The sequence below is a fragment of the Schistocerca serialis genome, chromosome 4, assembly GCF_023864345.2.
Source record: "Schistocerca serialis cubense isolate TAMUIC-IGC-003099 chromosome 4, iqSchSeri2.2, whole genome shotgun sequence".
Taxonomy (NCBI): Eukaryota; Metazoa; Arthropoda; class Insecta; order Orthoptera; family Acrididae; genus Schistocerca; species Schistocerca serialis.
In genome coordinates, this window is record NC_064641.1 from 887,820,836 (window position 1) to 887,841,551 (window position 20,716).

At 54.6% G+C, this 20,716-nt stretch overlaps 1 protein-coding gene across 1 annotated transcript in view; it reads left to right on the top strand.

The window, feature by feature from the left end:
• LOC126474831 (mucin-19-like) overlaps window positions 1-9,872 on the top strand; it is a 24,490-nt gene extending 14,618 nt beyond the window's left edge. Inside the window, exons 5-6 of the mRNA XM_050102308.1 lie at window positions 11-1,931; window positions 1,979-9,872. Coding sequence (XP_049958265.1) covers window positions 11-1,931; window positions 1,979-9,872 — 9,815 coding nt within the window. The remainder of the gene's footprint in view (window positions 1-10; window positions 1,932-1,978) is intronic.
• The last annotated feature ends 10,844 nt before the right edge of the window (window positions 9,873-20,716 follow it).

Consider the following 20,716-nt stretch of genomic DNA (forward strand, 5'->3'; position numbering starts at 1 on the left):
TCACCGGGAGTGTCACCGGGAGTGTCACCGGGAGTGTCACCGGGAGTGTCACCGGGAGTGTCACCGGGAGTGTCACCGGGAGTGTCACCGGGAGTGTCACCGGGAGTGTCACCGGGAGTGTCACCGGGAGTGTCACCGGGAGTGTCACCGGGAGTGTCACCGGGAGTGTCACCGGGAGTGTCACCGGGAGTGTCACCGGGAGTGTCACCGGGAGTGTCACCGGGAGTGTCACCGGGAGTGTCACCGGGAGTGTCACCGGGAGTGTCACCGGGAGTGTCACCGGGAGTGTCACCGGGAGTGTCACCGGGAGTGTCACCGGGAGTGTCACCGGGAGTGTCACCGGGAGTGTCACCGGGAGTGTCACCGGGAGTGTCACCGGGAGTGTCACCGGGAGTGTCACCGGGAGTGTCACCGGGAGTGTCACCGGGAGTGTCACCGGGAGTGTCACCGGGAGTGTCACCGGGAGTGTCACCGGGAGTGTCACCGGGAGTGTCACCGGGAGTGTCACCGGGAGTGTCACCGGGAGTGTCACCGGGAGTGTCACCGGGAGTGTCACCGGGAGTGTCACCGGGAGTGTCACCGGGAGTGTCACCGGGAGTGTCACCGGGAGTGTCACCGGGAGTGTCACCGGGAGTGTCACCGGGAGTGTCACCGGGAGTGTCACCGGGAGTGTCACCGGGAGTGTCACCGGGAGTGTCACCGGGAGTGTCACCGGGAGTGTCACCGGGAGTGTCACCGGGAGTGTCACCGGGAGTGTCACCGGGAGTGTCACCGGGAGTGTCACCGGGAGTGTCACCGGGAGTGTCACCGGGAGTGTCACCGGGAGTGTCACCGGGAGTGTCACCGGGAGTGTCACCGGGAGTGTCACCGGGAGTGTCACCGGGAGTGTCACCGGGAGTGTCACCGGGAGTGTCACCGGGAGTGTCACCGGGAGTGTCACCGGGAGTGTCACCGGGAGTGTCACCGGGAGTGTCACCGGGAGTGTCACCGGGAGTGTCACCGGGAGTGTCACCGGGAGTGTCACCGGGAGTGTCACCGGGAGTGTCACCGGGAGTGTCACCGGGAGTGTCACCGGGAGTGTCACCGGGAGTGTCACCGGGAGTGTCACCGGGAGTGTCACCGGGAGTGTCACCGGGAGTGTCACCGGGAGTGTCACCGGGAGTGTCACCGGGAGTGTCACCGGGAGTGTCACCGGGAGTGTCACCGGGAGTGTCACCGGGAGTGTCACCGGGAGTGTCACCGGGAGTGTCACCGGGAGTGTCACCGGGAGTGTCACCGGGAGTGTCACCGGGAGTGTCACCGGGAGTGTCACCGGGAGTGTCACCGGGAGTGTCACCGGGAGTGTCACCGGGAGTGTCACCGGGAGTGTCACCGGGAGTGTCACCGGGAGTGTCACCGGGAGTGTCACCGGGAGTGTCACCGGGAGTGTCACCGGGAGTGTCACCGGGAGTGTCACCGGGAGTGTCACCGGGAGTGTCACCGGGAGTGTCACCGGGAGTGTCACCGGGAGTGTCACCGGGAGTGTCACCGGGAGTGTCACCGGGAGTGTCACCGGGAGTGTCACCGGGAGTGTCACCGGGAGTGTCACCGGGAGTGTCACCGGGAGTGTCACCGGGAGTGTCACCGGGAGTGTCACCGGGAGTGTCACCGGGAGTGTCACCGGGAGTGTCACCGGGAGTGTCACCGGGAGTGTCACCGGGAGTGTCACCGGGAGTGTCACCGGGAGTGTCACCGGGAGTGTCACCGGGAGTGTCACCGGGAGTGTCACCGGGAGTGTCACCGGGAGTGTCACCGGGAGTGTCACCGGGAGTGTCACCGGGAGTGTCACCGGGAGTGTCACCGGGAGTGTCACCGGGAGTGTCACCGGGAGTGTCACCGGGAGTGTCACCGGGAGTGTCACCGGGAGTGTCACCGGGAGTGTCACCGGGAGTGTCACCGGGAGTGTCACCGGGAGTGTCACCGGGAGTGTCACCGGGAGTGTCACCGGGGTGTCACCGGGAGTGTCACCGGGAGTGTCACCGGGAGTGTCACCGGGAGTGTCACCGGGAGTGTCACCGGGAGTGTCACCGGGAGTGTCACCGGGAGTGTCACCGGGAGTGTCACCGGGAGTGTCACCGGGAGTGTCACCGGGAGTGTCACCGGGAGTGTCACCGGGAGTGTCACCGGGAGTGTCACCGGGAGTGTCACCGGGAGTGTCACCGGGAGTGTCACCGGGAGTGTCACCGGGAGTGTCACCGGGAGTGTCACCGGGAGTGTCACCGGGAGTGTCACCGGGAGTGTCACCGGGAGTGTCACCGGGAGTGTCACCGGGAGTGTCACCGGGAGTGTCACCGGGAGTGTCACCGGGAGTGTCACCGGGAGTGTCACCGGGAGTGTCACCGGGAGTGTCACCGGGAGTGTCACCGGGAGTGTCACCGGGAGTGTCACCGGGAGTGTCACCGGGAGTGTCACCGGGAGTGTCACCGGGAGTGTCACCGGGAGTGTCACCGGGAGTGTCACCGGGAGTGTCACCGGGAGTGTCACCGGGAGTGTCACCGGGAGTGTCACCGGGAGTGTCACCGGGAGTGTCACCGGGAGTGTCACCGGGAGTGTCACCGGGAGTGTCACCGGGAGTGTCACCGGGAGTGTCACCGGGAGTGTCACCGGGAGTGTCACCGGGAGTGTCACCGGGAGTGTCACCGGGAGTGTCACCGGGAGTGTCACCGGGAGTGTCACCGGGAGTGTCACCGGGAGTGTCACCGGGAGTGTCACCGGGAGTGTCACCGGGAGTGTCACCGGGAGTGTCACCGGGAGTGTCACCGGGAGTGTCACCGGGAGTGTCACCGGGAGTGTCACCGGGAGTGTCACCGGGAGTGTCACCGGGAGTGTCACCGGGAGTGTCACCGGGAGTGTCACCGGGAGTGTCACCGGGAGTGTCACCGGGAGTGTCACCGGGAGTGTCACCGGGAGTGTCACCGGGAGTGTCACCGGGAGTGTCACCGGGAGTGTCACCGGGAGTGTCACCGGGAGTGTCACCGGGAGTGTCACCGGGAGTGTCACCGGGAGTGTCACCGGGAGTGTCACCGGGAGTGTCACCGGGAGTGTCACCGGGAGTGTCACCGGGAGTGTCACCGGGAGTGTCACCGGGAGTGTCACCGGGAGTGTCACCGGGAGTGTCACCGGGAGTGTCACCGGGAGTGTCACCGGGAGTGTCACCGGGAGTGTCACCGGGAGTGTCACCGGGAGTGTCACCGGGAGTGTCACCGGGAGTGTCACCGGGAGTGTCACCGGGAGTGTCACCGGGAGTGTCACCGGGAGTGTCACCGGGAGTGTCACCGGGAGTGTCACCGGGAGTGTCACCGGGAGTGTCACCGGGAGTGTCACCGGGAGTGTCACCGGGAGTGTCACCGGGAGTGTCACCGGGAGTGTCACCGGGAGTGTCACCGGGAGTGTCACCGGGAGTGTCACCGGGAGTGTCACCGGGAGTGTCACCGGGAGTGTCACCGGGAGTGTCACCGGGAGTGTCACCGGGAGTGTCACCGGGAGTGTCACCGGGAGTGTCACCGGGAGTGTCACCGGGAGTGTCACCGGGAGTGTCACCGGGAGTGTCACCGGGAGTGTCACCGGGAGTGTCACCGGGAGTGTCACCGGGAGTGTCACCGGGAGTGTCACCGGGAGTGTCACCGGGAGTGTCACCGGGAGTGTCACCGGGAGTGTCACCGGGAGTGTCACCGGGAGTGTCACCGGGAGTGTCACCGGGAGTGTCACCGGGAGTGTCACCGGGAGTGTCACCGGGAGTGTCACCGGGAGTGTCACCGGGAGTGTCACCGGGAGTGTCACCGGGAGTGTCACCGGGAGTGTCACCGGGAGTGTCACCGGGAGTGTCACCGGGAGTGTCACCGGGAGTGTCACCGGGAGTGTCACCGGGAGTGTCACCGGGAGTGTCACCGGGAGTGTCACCGGGAGTGTCACCGGGAGTGTCACCGGGAGTGTCACCGGGAGTGTCACCGGGAGTGTCACCGGGAGTGTCACCGGGAGTGTCACCGGGAGTGTCACCGGGAGTGTCACCGGGAGTGTCACCGGGAGTGTCACCGGGAGTGTCACCGGGAGTGTCACCGGGAGTGTCACCGGGAGTGTCACCGGGAGTGTCACCGGGAGTGTCACCGGGAGTGTCACCGGGAGTGTCACCGGGAGTGTCACCGGGAGTGTCACCGGGAGTGTCACCGGGAGTGTCACCGGGAGTGTCACCGGGAGTGTCACCGGGAGTGTCACCGGGAGTGTCACCGGGAGTGTCACCGGGAGTGTCACCGGGAGTGTCACCGGGAGTGTCACCGGGAGTGTCACCGGGAGTGTCACCGGGAGTGTCACCGGGAGTGTCACCGGGAGTGTCACCGGGAGTGTCACCGGGAGTGTCACCGGGAGTGTCACCGGGAGTGTCACCGGGAGTGTCACCGGGAGTGTCACCGGGAGTGTCACCGGGAGTGTCACCGGGAGTGTCACCGGGAGTGTCACCGGGAGTGTCACCGGGAGTGTCACCGGGAGTGTCACCGGGAGTGTCACCGGGAGTGTCACCGGGAGTGTCACCGGGAGTGTCACCGGGAGTGTCACCGGGAGTGTCACCGGGAGTGTCACCGGGAGTGTCACCGGGAGTGTCACCGGGAGTGTCACCGGGAGTGTCACCGGGAGTGTCACCGGGAGTGTCACCGGGAGTGTCACCGGGAGTGTCACCGGGAGTGTCACCGGGAGTGTCACCGGGAGTGTCACCGGGAGTGTCACCGGGAGTGTCACCGGGAGTGTCACCGGGAGTGTCACCGGGAGTGTCACCGGGAGTGTCACCGGGAGTGTCACCGGGAGTGTCACCGGGAGTGTCACCGGGAGTGTCACCGGGAGTGTCACCGGGAGTGTCACCGGGAGTGTCACCGGGAGTGTCACCGGGAGTGTCACCGGGAGTGTCACCGGGAGTGTCACCGGGAGTGTCACCGGGAGTGTCACCGGGAGTGTCACCGGGAGTGTCACCGGGAGTGTCACCGGGAGTGTCACCGGGAGTGTCACCGGGAGTGTCACCGGGAGTGTCACCGGGAGTGTCACCGGGAGTGTCACCGGGAGTGTCACCGGGAGTGTCACCGGGAGTGTCACCGGGAGTGTCACCGGGAGTGTCACCGGGAGTGTCACCGGGAGTGTCACCGGGAGTGTCACCGGGAGTGTCACCGGGAGTGTCACCGGGAGTGTCACCGGGAGTGTCACCGGGAGTGTCACCGGGAGTGTCACCGGGAGTGTCACCGGGAGTGTCACCGGGAGTGTCACCGGGAGTGTCACCGGGAGTGTCACCGGGAGTGTCACCGGGAGTGTCACCGGGAGTGTCACCGGGAGTGTCACCGGGAGTGTCACCGGGAGTGTCACCGGGAGTGTCACCGGGAGTGTCACCGGGAGTGTCACCGGGAGTGTCACCGGGAGTGTCACCGGGAGTGTCACCGGGAGTGTCACCGGGAGTGTCACCGGGAGTGTCACCGGGAGTGTCACCGGGAGTGTCACCGGGAGTGTCACCGGGAGTGTCACCGGGAGTGTCACCGGGAGTGTCACCGGGAGTGTCACCGGGAGTGTCACCGGGAGTGTCACCGGGAGTGTCACCGGGAGTGTCACCGGGAGTGTCACCGGGAGTGTCACCGGGAGTGTCACCGGGAGTGTCACCGGGAGTGTCACCGGGAGTGTCACCGGGAGTGTCACCGGGAGTGTCACCGGGAGTGTCACCGGGAGTGTCACCGGGAGTGTCACCGGGAGTGTCACCGGGAGTGTCACCGGGAGTGTCACCGGGAGTGTCACCGGGAGTGTCACCGGGAGTGTCACCGGGAGTGTCACCGGGAGTGTCACCGGGAGTGTCACCGGGAGTGTCACCGGGAGTGTCACCGGGAGTGTCACCGGGAGTGTCACCGGGAGTGTCACCGGGAGTGTCACCGGGAGTGTCACCGGGAGTGTCACCGGGAGTGTCACCGGGAGTGTCACCGGGAGTGTCACCGGGAGTGTCACCGGGAGTGTCACCGGGAGTGTCACCGGGAGTGTCACCGGGAGTGTCACCGGGAGTGTCACCGGGAGTGTCACCGGGAGTGTCACCGGGAGTGTCACCGGGAGTGTCACCGGGAGTGTCACCGGGAGTGTCACCGGGAGTGTCACCGGGAGTGTCACCGGGAGTGTCACCGGGAGTGTCACCGGGAGTGTCACCGGGAGTGTCACCGGGAGTGTCACCGGGAGTGTCACCGGGAGTGTCACCGGGAGTGTCACCGGGAGTGTCACCGGGAGTGTCACCGGGAGTGTCACCGGGAGTGTCACCGGGAGTGTCACCGGGAGTGTCACCGGGAGTGTCACCGGGAGTGTCACCGGGAGTGTCACCGGGAGTGTCACCGGGAGTGTCACCGGGAGTGTCACCGGGAGTGTCACCGGGAGTGTCACCGGGAGTGTCACCGGGAGTGTCACCGGGAGTGTCACCGGGAGTGTCACCGGGAGTGTCACCGGGAGTGTCACCGGGAGTGTCACCGGGAGTGTCACCGGGAGTGTCACCGGGAGTGTCACCGGGAGTGTCACCGGGAGTGTCACCGGGAGTGTCACCGGGAGTGTCACCGGGAGTGTCACCGGGAGTGTCACCGGGAGTGTCACCGGGAGTGTCACCGGGAGTGTCACCGGGAGTGTCACCGGGAGTGTCACCGGGAGTGTCACCGGGAGTGTCACCGGGAGTGTCACCGGGAGTGTCACCGGGAGTGTCACCGGGAGTGTCACCGGGAGTGTCACCGGGAGTGTCACCGGGAGTGTCACCGGGAGTGTCACCGGGAGTGTCACCGGGAGTGTCACCGGGAGTGTCACCGGGAGTGTCACCGGGAGTGTCACCGGGAGTGTCACCGGGAGTGTCACCGGGAGTGTCACCGGGAGTGTCACCGGGAGTGTCACCGGGAGTGTCACCGGGAGTGTCACCGGGAGTGTCACCGGGAGTGTCACCGGGAGTGTCACCGGGAGTGTCACCGGGAGTGTCACCGGGAGTGTCACCGGGAGTGTCACCGGGAGTGTCACCGGGAGTGTCACCGGGAGTGTCACCGGGAGTGTCACCGGGAGTGTCACCGGGAGTGTCACCGGGAGTGTCACCGGGAGTGTCACCGGGAGTGTCACCGGGAGTGTCACCGGGAGTGTCACCGGGAGTGTCACCGGGAGTGTCACCGGGAGTGTCACCGGGAGTGTCACCGGGAGTGTCACCGGGAGTGTCACCGGGAGTGTCACCGGGAGTGTCACCGGGAGTGTCACCGGGAGTGTCACCGGGAGTGTCACCGGGAGTGTCACCGGGAGTGTCACCGGGAGTGTCACCGGGAGTGTCACCGGGAGTGTCACCGGGAGTGTCACCGGGAGTGTCACCGGGAGTGTCACCGGGAGTGTCACCGGGAGTGTCACCGGGAGTGTCACCGGGAGTGTCACCGGGAGTGTCACCGGGAGTGTCACCGGGAGTGTCACCGGGAGTGTCACCGGGAGTGTCACCGGGAGTGTCACCGGGAGTGTCACCGGGAGTGTCACCGGGAGTGTCACCGGGAGTGTCACCGGGAGTGTCACCGGGAGTGTCACCGGGAGTGTCACCGGGAGTGTCACCGGGAGTGTCACCGGGAGTGTCACCGGGAGTGTCACCGGGAGTGTCACCGGGAGTGTCACCGGGAGTGTCACCGGGAGTGTCACCGGGAGTGTCACCGGGAGTGTCACCGGGAGTGTCACCGGGAGTGTCACCGGGAGTGTCACCGGGAGTGTCACCGGGAGTGTCACCGGGAGTGTCACCGGGAGTGTCACCGGGAGTGTCACCGGGAGTGTCACCGGGAGTGTCACCGGGAGTGTCACCGGGAGTGTCACCGGGAGTGTCACCGGGAGTGTCACCGGGAGTGTCACCGGGAGTGTCACCGGGAGTGTCACCGGGAGTGTCACCGGGAGTGTCACCGGGAGTGTCACCGGGAGTGTCACCGGGAGTGTCACCGGGAGTGTCACCGGGAGTGTCACCGGGAGTGTCACCGGGAGTGTCACCGGGAGTGTCACCGGGAGTGTCACCGGGAGTGTCACCGGGAGTGTCACCGGGAGTGTCACCGGGAGTGTCACCGGGAGTGTCACCGGGAGTGTCACCGGGAGTGTCACCGGGAGTGTCACCGGGAGTGTCACCGGGAGTGTCACCGGGAGTGTCACCGGGAGTGTCACCGGGAGTGTCACCGGGAGTGTCACCGGGAGTGTCACCGGGAGTGTCACCGGGAGTGTCACCGGGAGTGTCACCGGGAGTGTCACCGGGAGTGTCACCGGGAGTGTCACCGGGAGTGTCACCGGGAGTGTCACCGGGAGTGTCACCGGGAGTGTCACCGGGAGTGTCACCGGGAGTGTCACCGGGAGTGTCACCGGGAGTGTCACCGGGAGTGTCACCGGGAGTGTCACCGGGAGTGTCACCGGGAGTGTCACCGGGAGTGTCACCGGGAGTGTCACCGGGAGTGTCACCGGGAGTGTCACCGGGAGTGTCACCGGGAGTGTCACCGGGAGTGTCACCGGGAGTGTCACCGGGAGTGTCACCGGGAGTGTCACCGGGAGTGTCACCGGGAGTGTCACCGGGAGTGTCACCGGGAGTGTCACCGGGAGTGTCACCGGGAGTGTCACCGGGAGTGTCACCGGGAGTGTCACCGGGAGTGTCACCGGGAGTGTCACCGGGAGTGTCACCGGGAGTGTCACCGGGAGTGTCACCGGGAGTGTCACCGGGAGTGTCACCGGGAGTGTCACCGGGAGTGTCACCGGGAGTGTCACCGGGAGTGTCACCGGGAGTGTCACCGGGAGTGTCACCGGGAGTGTCACCGGGAGTGTCACCGGGAGTGTCACCGGGAGTGTCACCGGGAGTGTCACCGGGAGTGTCACCGGGAGTGTCACCGGGAGTGTCACCGGGAGTGTCACCGGGAGTGTCACCGGGAGTGTCACCGGGAGTGTCACCGGGAGTGTCACCGGGAGTGTCACCGGGAGTGTCACCGGGAGTGTCACCGGGAGTGTCACCGGGAGTGTCACCGGGAGTGTCACCGGGAGTGTCACCGGGAGTGTCACCGGGAGTGTCACCGGGAGTGTCACCGGGAGTGTCACCGGGAGTGTCACCGGGAGTGTCACCGGGAGTGTCACCGGGAGTGTCACCGGGAGTGTCACCGGGAGTGTCACCGGGAGTGTCACCGGGAGTGTCACCGGGAGTGTCACCGGGAGTGTCACCGGGAGTGTCACCGGGAGTGTCACCGGGAGTGTCACCGGGAGTGTCACCGGGAGTGTCACCGGGAGTGTCACCGGGAGTGTCACCGGGAGTGTCACCGGGAGTGTCACCGGGAGTGTCACCGGGAGTGTCACCGGGAGTGTCACCGGGAGTGTCACCGGGAGTGTCACCGGGAGTGTCACCGGGAGTGTCACCGGGAGTGTCACCGGGAGTGTCACCGGGAGTGTCACCGGGAGTGTCACCGGGAGTGTCACCGGGAGTGTCACCGGGAGTGTCACCGGGAGTGTCACCGGGAGTGTCACCGGGAGTGTCACCGGGAGTGTCACCGGGAGTGTCACCGGGAGTGTCACCGGGAGTGTCACCGGGAGTGTCACCGGGAGTGTCACCGGGAGTGTCACCGGGAGTGTCACCGGGAGTGTCACCGGGAGTGTCACCGGGAGTGTCACCGGGAGTGTCACCGGGAGTGTCACCGGGAGTGTCACCGGGAGTGTCACCGGGAGTGTCACCGGGAGTGTCACCGGGAGTGTCACCGGGAGTGTCACCGGGAGTGTCACCGGGAGTGTCACCGGGAGTGTCACCGGGAGTGTCACCGGGAGTGTCACCGGGAGTGTCACCGGGAGTGTCACCGGGAGTGTCACCGGGAGTGTCGGCTTGAAGTACATGCTATATCTCGATCTTCCGTAAAACTTTGCCAGTCTTGGCGATTTTGCGTTCTAATTTGTTGCAGACAGACTAAGTTTCTCTAGATATCGCCCGACAATCAAAGTTTGTCTTCACAAAGCACTGAGGAGCACTTGGGAACCTGTCCCAAATGGCTACTACGCTTTTGGTTTGCACTAACGACACTGTTTTGTGTTTTCAAAGCCCTACGCACAGTTTGTCACTTAGATTTGCGTGCAGGAGTAGCAGGAGGGGATGTGCTAGGTTTTTGTAAGCACACTGACAGTACACGAGTCCGATTGCCGCAGAAGAAGCAAGTCGCTTCATGCGAGGGGCAAGATCGGCGAGCATATGAGGCATTACAGCGAGGGCGGGACTCGACACTTCTCTCCGAAAGAGACACTTGTTGACGTACGTACTGCGGCTGTGCCACTGTTTACGAGCCGAATGCGACGTCTGTTTGTCGCGGCTATCTGCAGACAGACAGGCTCTACCTCAAAACTGTCTGCTGGGCTGTCAAAGGAATCTCGATAGTCAAGAATCTGCAGAAAGTGTTGCAAGGAAGGGTCCGGGTATTTAAGGATCTGTTCCCGAGTTCGGGAGTTACCCTCATTGTGCGTGATGGCATCACGAACCATTGTATCACTGTAAATATTTCTCACAGTCACATTCGAATCTACAATTTCTAGTAAGGGTCTACAAATTAGTCACCCACTGAGCGTGTGTATGTCCTTGTTGCTTATTCAACCGAAAGAATTTATTACGAGGACAGGGTACAAGTAGCGGCTTCCCATTACACTCTGTGCTCTGTTTGTAGATGATGCCTAATCGGCGGCTGCGCGAACTTCACTGGATATAACTCAGTTTATTCAGTTTCAGAGTAGGTCAAGTGGCGCACCTGCCTGAGGTGGCTGTGCACCGAGCCCTTTCCCATGCCCCGCCCTGGACCAGCACGTTGTAAGGATCTGTTGCAGGCACAAACAGCCAGAAGCAAAACCAGTACAGATAAAGCAAAAAGAGGTTCAAAAGCGGCAGTTGGAAATTTCTTTGTAAAAGGGCTGTGCTGACATCCCACCCAACCCCCTACCTAGGAACTGGGGGAAAATAAAAATGGTGGAACCATGGTCCTCACAGACAGAAAGCCCAAGTGCACCCCCCTAACATCATTATGCCGCCATAGGCACTTGGAATTGATGGGAAATTAAGCCCATTCCAGGACTTGAACCCTGGTTCTAATGGATGGAAAGCCCAGGTGCGCCCCTCAACATATGGAAACTGTCCAGATGCAGGAGACGAAGTTTGGGTTAGTTTACTTTACTTCATTTTCCCGACCAAAATAAATAGAGAAAGGTACTAATTATTTAATTAATCATAAGGATCAGGCCTAATTACACAACTATATTCCTAGCACAAAATTGTTTATTCTTTCGTGGTCACTTGTTGACAAACTGCCTATTGGCTTCTGTATCGGGTTCATTAGATCATGATTAGATGAACGTCGGCCGAAGAACCCGATACAGAAGCCAGCAGTATATTCGTAGCGCTACACGAGGACAGCCTAAAATCGCAATACAGCTGAAAAACTGACTGTATCATACAACTGGTGTCTTCCCACTGGGAAAAAAATTTCGTAATACATTCGAAACTAGTGACAGACACACTCAGTTTACCCTTCACCTACAAGCTGGCGGGGAAAAGACAGGAGTGTAAGGTACTATATTTATTCTTTCGGGCTGGAAATATATACAACTGACGAGATGCTGGTGTTGGCAGAGAGGAGTTTTAAAAGTATATTACCTGTAAGCAAACAGCTATGAACAGTATCTATTGTTGTCTGATATCAGAGTTCGCTACAGACGCTTGCTCAAAAACTACACTGCAGCCCAGGTAATCAAAGCCAATACATGCTACCACAACTGATGGAACAAATGCATCAGAGTTCTAATTACACGTTAAAATTGTCTTGAAAAAACCAGCACTCGTGATGAATGGGTCATAATGCAACACATGTACTGGGCAAAACTGTCGCCCCAAAAGACCGCAGAGGGGGTGGTAGTTGAACGAGCATTCTCCTCGAGAGGCGCCCACCAACTACGTAAAATCGAGGCCCTCTTATCTTCATCCTCCCTTCCTCCCTCCCTCCCACCCACCCTTCCACCGTCCACCCATCCACCTAGCGGGAGGACACAGGCTTCTTCACGCTGCCAGCTGCTCCTCCGAGCTTTGTGCTCTACCGCTTTTCTGCCTTCGCCATGCTCGCTAACCACCTTGAAGCGACACTCCTTCACCAACACAATAGCATGTACAGTCAACTAAACAAGATGGGATAAAAGGACGGCTGCCCCAAGTGCAACTTGTTCGCCTAGAATGTAGTAACAAAGCCCCCGGACGCCAGCCCTTTGTCAGAGCACGGCTGTGTCCGGTGACCACCCACAGCAGACTGGCTCGTTCTCGCCCCTAGCTACCCGCCATTCTGCAATGCAGAACAAACGTGTTTATCGTCAATGCGACTCTTTCTTGAAATCTGTTAAACGTACTTTTCAGAAAGACTGCACCCCTCTGGAACAACAATGAAATTCCGCAGAATGCTCCAGATAGCTCTTTCAAATTAGCTCGGCCGAGCACTTCTGCGGCCCACTAATACCCCTCTGCGGTCACTGGTTCACCGGGCCAACCGACTACCGTCCCCGGCCTGCCTTGAGTCGGCGACCCTTCGCCAGCACACAAGGCAAGTTCAGCGGCACTGCCCTGCGCCACTCTTAGAAGCGCGGCTGCATCCAGCGACCACTCACAGCAGACTCGCCCCCTGCCCCCGTGCCTGCCGTTCTGCGATGGAGAACGATTTTGATGTATGGGCAAAACTGGTATAGATTTTACGTTCAACTGCAGCTGTCTCTACAGCTCAAGTACGTGGTTGAATGGACAGAGTTGATTCCAAATTGTCAACAGCATTCCTACCGGAAATGGTAATCCTATCTCATCTCATTATTTTGCGATATCCAGTGAAGTGAAGTGTATCGTCGCCAATTACAGATGATCAGCAGAGGTATGTCCATTGTGCGTAAAATCTGGAAAAAAATCGATGACCATTTTGCTGCGAAAACTACCGATCACCGCAGAATGTCCTAGTTATTTCGAAACCGTCATGGGAGTAAATAAAAGGCGAGAATTTAATATAGATGTTTTTCAGAGTTTAATCAAATTTCTTTCAGCTTGATGGACAAATGACATGACCCGAGGGCATTCTCACATTCAGAGACTGTAAATAAACTGTCAGGCACATGTGTATTACAAACACTTCAGAAACGTGAAATCATTTTACTTTCAACAACAACAAACTATAGTTTAGGAGGACATTGCTGTTTCGTCGCCTTTTACCAATGAGATACTATATCGTATTACGCTCTCACGATTTGTTTCGTAAACGCTGTCTCGCCCTGTGTGGGTGGCAGATTGAAATATTGTTAAAAGATATCGCCGGAACGAAAAAAGAACAAACACCTGTCAAGAATCATTTTGTGGTGCCCTAGCCATCGCTTCCACCCACCAGGTCATTGTTACCAAATTGATAGGCTAATTACTTAAACTGATCATGGGAGTCACTCCGCTTGGAGGGTATGTTTTTTTTTTTGAGCAGTCGGATAACCCTCACCAAGTAGGTCAAATAGGAGTCCATGAAGGAAGTATGATGTTCTTTTCGAGGAACACTATTGAGAAACGACATTTGAAGCTAGCCACAGAGGGATTCTACGGCCCACAACATACATTTCGCGTACGGGCAGCGCTATTAAAAACACGAGCATAACGACTATGTTACTGTCACTCTGCATAAAAGTGGTCTTGAGTCTACAGGCACACGTGGTTCGCTGATAGGACTAGGATTTCTGGTAGAAATGCTGTTCACCATTTGGAATCAACTCTATCCATTCAACCACGTACTTGAGCTGTAGAGACATCTTTTAATGATTACGGCACGGGTGAATCGTACTCGTGGCCTACTCATATCTCGAAACGAGTCACCTTTCTGGAACTTACATGCTAAGGATCCCAAACAGCAAAAACTCCAGCGCTGTTTTTTTAGACGATACTGTGCATCTTGTAACTGTTCCTCAATCTCTGCCCTCTCGCTGCAGCTTCGTCCATGTGATCGTTCCAGTTTAAGTCTGACCTGAACGGAAGTCAGACAGCGTTATATTCTGCATCCCGTGGAGAAACATAACTGCTAAGGTCATCAGTCCCTAAGATTTCACACACATTTTTTTTACAGTCAGTCAAGTCCCATAAGCTTACACACTACTTAACCTAAATTATCCTAAGGACGAACACCCCCCCCCCCCCCATGCCCCAGGGAGGACTCGAACCTCCGCCTGGACCAGCCGCACAGAGGAGGGACTGAGTTAATGCGTCAGGACCACGTTTTGACCCCTCGGTGGAAATGGGAACATGTTGTCATAGCTCCACCAGTCGTGTACAATGTGTAAGGCCAGCATCAAATGAAGCTTTCCCCTGCACCAGGAGGTAGCAGAAAATATAATTATTACGAGCAGTTATGGTGGTGTTTCTTGTTGGGAAAATAAGGAAGACTACACATTACACGGCGTTGGAGGAGGACGAGAATTTTGCGAGTGCATTGCGATACAACTCTAAACTAAACAGGTACAGAAGTCTGAAGAGATCTGCGTCTCTCAGGGAGCATTCACGTCTATACCCAAACATTCTCTCCCACCTCAGTATTTTGTACCATCCAACAAAGAAAACCTAGAAACTATCGCTATTTTATATCATCTGTTAGAGAAATCGATAAGATATTACCAGGGCCCTGTCTCCTGATACATCTGAAACAAATACAGTCTGCTTTCCAGCATTGACCATATGTGGCAATCCTATTGAATATGCAAGTATTGGTTGATTGGAGCACGAGGTTCGTGATCGAAGTTGCTTCCAAAGACCAGTGTAAAATCTCATCACTTGCGCTGTAGAAGGATCACATCCAACAGACTATCACATGAGATGGCTCTTGTATTCTTCCTCCATAACCAGTTTAATACATTGTTTTTTTTCCCAGTTGTAACACATCCAATCTGTGGACACCGCCATACAATTTGTTTTTTTTTACCAAGACTTAATGTCAGCTTAGCAGCAGCTGAAACAGACCTCTAACATGTTTCGATTCTTTGGCTCTCAAAGAAGACAGAGGATCGCATGAGGTAAACCATACAGCTGCCACAACAGGCTGGAAGAAATAAAACACAGAGGTGATGTTTCTCATTGACAAAAATGTGGAAGACATCGCAACATATGGAAACTGGAAGAGTTTGCAGTATTTTAGAGCACTTCCAACAGCTATTCGAAGGTCATGCATGACCTGTACAGTCACTCTCATCTTCCCCATCGACAGGGTATTCCATTTCGAAGAGCATTGTTCCTTCATTTTGCAGTCATGTACATGATTACCTTTCCAGTGTTGACCATCGCCGGAAGGTGCTGTTCACAAACACCACGCGTGAGGTGGTAAAAATAAAAACATCGCAGCAGCGTATGGAAATAGGAGTAGTCCGCAGCATTGCGGAACGCTTCCAAACAACTGGTTCAAGGTGATGACCTCTACATTTAATCGCATGCTCCACAGCGACAAGTAGCAGATATCCAGTGATGTCAGCCGATCATTATGCGGTGATCAAAGCATACCCAGTGGATGGTCAGGATGGAAAAAGAGACCATTGATAAAGGGCGATGTACTGTAATACACACTGCAGTTGATAGTGAGAGCAGTTCTAGCACAGCAATTTTACCTGTTGCGTAATTTCAGTTCCAGTCAATGACACGGTAGAGCACTTCCCAGTTTCTGCATCATCGCTACATCACCCCTCCACTACTGTGTTGCAAGTGCCATATACTAGGTAGCGAATGCAGCTAGATGACTGTACAGTGCATCCCGTCGACGACCTACACCAAAGAATACAAAGCAGCGTCCTATACCGATAAAAAGAAGTTATCTACATATTTCCAGCACATCAATCATAGTGCACAATTTACGGTTATGACTGGTGTTCTTTCCCTGTGTGTGTGGGCGCCACAGAGTATTGTCGCCTTCGTAGGATAAAGTCGGAGATTGACAATTCCCTCCCACACTGTCCTTGACTAATCCTTCCTGCAACACTGGTCTTACCCACGGCACCCATGCAAAAGCACAAGATCTCCCCGTATGTGTGCGTGTTATGGAGGGTCGCACCTCTTACTCGTGTATAATAGGCTTGAAAGTGTTGCATTGCTATGCTGTCCAGACACATGGAGTTGGAAACATTTCATGTAAATCAACTGTGCAATCATTCCTGAAGAATTATTCCACCATCTGGAGTCAGCACCCGGGAGTTACCGGCATGAGAGAAATGATCAGAGAGCATAAACGCACACTTTAATGATTACGCGGTTCTGCACCTAAAACTGCTGTACTGTTAAAGCCATGCATTATCAGAAGTATTAGTCACGTGGAATGCAATGCTCTTAATACTGTAACGGAGTATCATGGTTACATCGTGACTCATAGATCAGACCGCATACACAGACTGAGTTACTATTTACTGCTAGTCGTATTTAAATTAAGCTTCGCTAGGCTTCCGTTGTGATGAGTACAATTAACCATATATTTTCCTTCAGGTGAAATGATGCCGAGTACCCTCTATCATTTCTCAGAGAACTACTAATCAAACTAAAGAAATGGCTAGTGAACAAGTAGTAACGTCTCACATGTCTTTACAAAGATGTCATAAGTTTTGTATGTGTTTCTTTCAATACATACTGGGATTTTGTTGGCTGCGCTCACTTCCTTAGCCTGACTACCTGGTGTCGGCGTTTCTTCAGGATGAACTCTTATGAATAAAATTAAGAATATTTAATTTATGTCAATTTTAAATCGTTTTTACACAAATTATTCATACAAGAAACTACGCATGTAGCTGCCATTCAAAACTGTTGTATAATTATGTTTACTTTAATTTGATTAAAACACATGCATGATTATCTCACATAAATAACCAAAACTCGTTTATACTTGAGTTACTGTTACAATTTGGATTTTGCATATTCTTCATAGGCACTCTTTGAACTTGATTGAGCTATTTCCCTACAATCAGAATTCTGGAGAATGATAACTAACTCTCAAGTCCCAGCACGCAGCTTCAGAACATAAATTTGGATAAGCCGAAACACCCCCCCCCCCCCTTCTCCAACCCTAGAGGTCACTGTGTGGGACGGTATTGACGGCATATTCACGAACTGAACTGCGCTACGCGGTAAGTTCCACGCTGAAGAATTCTGTACACGTAGCACAACAGGCGAAACTCACCTGCTGGTCCTGGAATTGCGGCCTCGTGGCAGCCTAATGCAGAGGCAGGCCAGCAGCCGCCGCGGCTGGACTTGGCCTCCCTCACCTCCTCCTCCTCACTCAGCCTCAACCACATCACGGTGCTGCTGCGGCGGCTGCTGCTGCTGGGCTGTTTCGCCTCCACCTTGCCTCTCTTGCACCTTACCTGCTGCCACGTTTGGTTCTACATACGTGGGCGCGGGTCTCGGGGATGGCTCAGACTGCATGTCGGGGCGGTAGAAGTGGCCTGTAAAATAAATGTTCACCATTAGTATAAACAACATCTATCCGCCAAAGCTCACTGTCATCCACTGCTACAGACCAATAATGTGTCATCATTGCAGTATGTACATAGACAGCAATAATCCAGAATGAGATTTTCACTCTGCAGCGGAGTGTGCGCTGATACGAAACTTCCTGACAGATTAAAACTGTGTTCCGGTACACACTTTTAATCTGTCAGGAGGTTTCGACAACGATAATACTTAATATTACTGCTCTTGCGTGTCAGAAAAAGTGAAAACAACGTTGGATAGCAGTAAGTACCAGAAGATGTAGACACAGTAGGCGGACGAATAATAATGAAGTTAGTACCGTCTGTAAACAGAAATTTATTTGACATGATCAAATAATTATGAGGTAATCTAAAGAAGTATGAAACACCAGTGATGACCATCTCAGAGGACTGTGTACTGCCCATTAGCAGTACAGTGTTTAGTGGAAATATGACGTACACTACTGTGGTTCTACTACGGTGGGTTATTAAGATCTCCTCATCGTTTTCTCTAACTCTGTCTAGCTACTCAGCTGTCAGTTCCATCAGGAAGGAGTGCACTCACTATCAGCTAGATCCATGTGGTAGTAACAAAGTCCACGAATTGCGTCTGTCAGCCTAATGAAGAGAATACGGCCTGTAAAAAGTTGATACTCAAATACAAGTGGTCGGTACAGTGGTTCAAATGGCTCTGAGTACTATGGGACTTAACATCTGAGGTCATCAGTCCCCTAGAACTTAGAACTACTTAAACCTAACTAACCTAAAGACATCACACACATCCATGCCCGAGGCAGGATTCGAACCTGCGACCGTAGCGGTCACGCGGTTCCAAACTGAAGCGCTTAGAACCGCACGGCCACACCGGCCGGTGGTCGGTACAGTGCTTTTTGCTGTAAGACTAGCACAATTGAATATCCTTCCCATAGCTAATGTCACAGAATCCCCAGATCACGTTACGTATAAAGCAGACTACAATAAAGAAACAAAGAAGTTCCAACGCTACATTCATTTCGTGTTTACTTGAGCAGACGCAGATGGGATAGGGAAACAAGTTTCTGATATTAAACTAAGTTGTGTAACAAAGCCACTTCATCAAAACCATTACACTACTTGAATCATTACTACTCGCATCCTCGGCACACCAAAAGGTACTCACGGTATTGGAACAAGACCTCCACGTCTTTCTCCCGTACAGGCCGTAGAGGTGGAACGGTCCTACACTCTACATCACTACTCGCCACCTGTAACAGAGATACAGAATGAAGTAATTGTTGTTACGCTAAATTAGAAGACACGGAATTTTATGAATAGCAGTAAATGTTCCTAAAACCCTCAGCAAAAACTTTTGACCGATATTCAATCCAGTACAGTGATATTAGGACAAACTGATATGTAATATTGTTAATGCGAAAAATAGAAAAAAACGCCTGCTTGCATCGATATAAAAGGAATTATTTTAGCCATTTGTAAATCATGACGATAGTTTCAGAGTAGGGCATGTCGGTGGAATGTACCTACATTCGGCAGCAGTACTTACGACCTGGAACAGACACACAGAATGCAATGGCTGTGGGGTATTATGCTGTATCAAAAGCGACGGTATTTTCTCACTAGTAGTCAACGTATTGTAAAACTCAAATCGAAATTTGTCAACATTCAGTTTAGTAATGATTATAAAAAAGTATTTCCTCACGCACCATCATTAATAAGAACAAGATAAAGCGTCTTGCAGCGCCGTGCTAAGTGAAACTTTCAAGATTATTCTGTAAATTACGTATAAAGAACATCGAGTGAATGATTATTAGTCATATATCTAGTTATGTCCCTACCTCCTATTAAATTACTAAATAATATCACGGAAAGGTTTTCTGAAGTAACGTCATATATTTTTATTTCTGTACCAGCAAAGCTGCAGACTATTTATCGGAGACCAAGGTGTATGAAGAAACGCAACAGGATCACGAAACTATAGGAAGAGTTAAGCGGTAATCGCGATCGATTATTTAAACACGGATTGCAACACCAAACATCTACTAGGAGGCTATCCTTTATTCATATTACTTTGCGAGCTACAATTTTTCTTAATTCTGTTTCGTAAACACCAAAACTCAGGCGTATGAATTAATTTCTTTTGCTTTTCTAACTGTATCATTTTGTAACTTTACAATAATACGTAATTGAAGACGGAGAATTGTTTTACTGAAAGCGACCAGCAGATGAGGCCGACCCAAAGAGGAACCTCCGTCGACGGTCTGCTCTTCCACTGTGTTAGAGATTAAATGGCGAGAACACAAATATCAGATTACGTGTCATACGCTGCCATTACCATTAACCGACACTTCTTGTCACCTTCGTTGAATTTCCTTGCGTTTTGAGATACAAAAGTATTTTAACACCCAAACGAAGTAAACGTTTCTAATCGTGATTTGTCTACCGACACCATTTAGTGTGGTGCATCACAACATTTGTGGATTTCTAGCCTGTGCAACCTGAAAAGGAATATCCTTTTCGATAAACAAAATTGGAATGGACAGTGTCTTGGAAGAAGGATACAAGATGAACACTAACAAAAGCAAAACGAGGGTAATGGAATGTAGTCGAATTAAATCAGGCGACGCTGAGGGAATTAAATTAGGAAATGAGACACTTGAAGTAGTAGATGAGTTTTGCTATTTGGGCAGCAAAATACCTGATAATGGTCGAGATAGAGAGGATGTAAAACGTTTCTGAAGAAGAGAAATTTGTTACCATGGAGTAAGGATTTAAGTGTCAGGAAGTCTTTTCTGAAAGTATTTGCATTGAGTGTTGCCATGTATGGAAATGAAACATGAACGATAAACAGTTTACACACGAAGAGAATAGAGCCCTTTGAAATGTGGTGCTACAGAAGAATGCTGAAGATTAGATGGGTGGATCACGTAACTAATGAGGAGGGTACTGAATACAATTGGGGAGAAGAGAAATTTGTGCTACAACTTTACTAGAGGAAGGGATCGTTGTGTAGGACATATTCTGAGGCATCAGTTGATCACCAATTTAATACTGGAGGGAAGCATGAGGGGTCCCAGTATCATCATTTACAATCACACGTCAGTTGTTTTTTTCGTGGTAACCGAAATTTCACTTCCAAAAAGTAACAAAGTAACCATCATCACTTTGTAAAAATTCGTGGTGGTTTCGTTTTGCAGTTTAGGGGCCA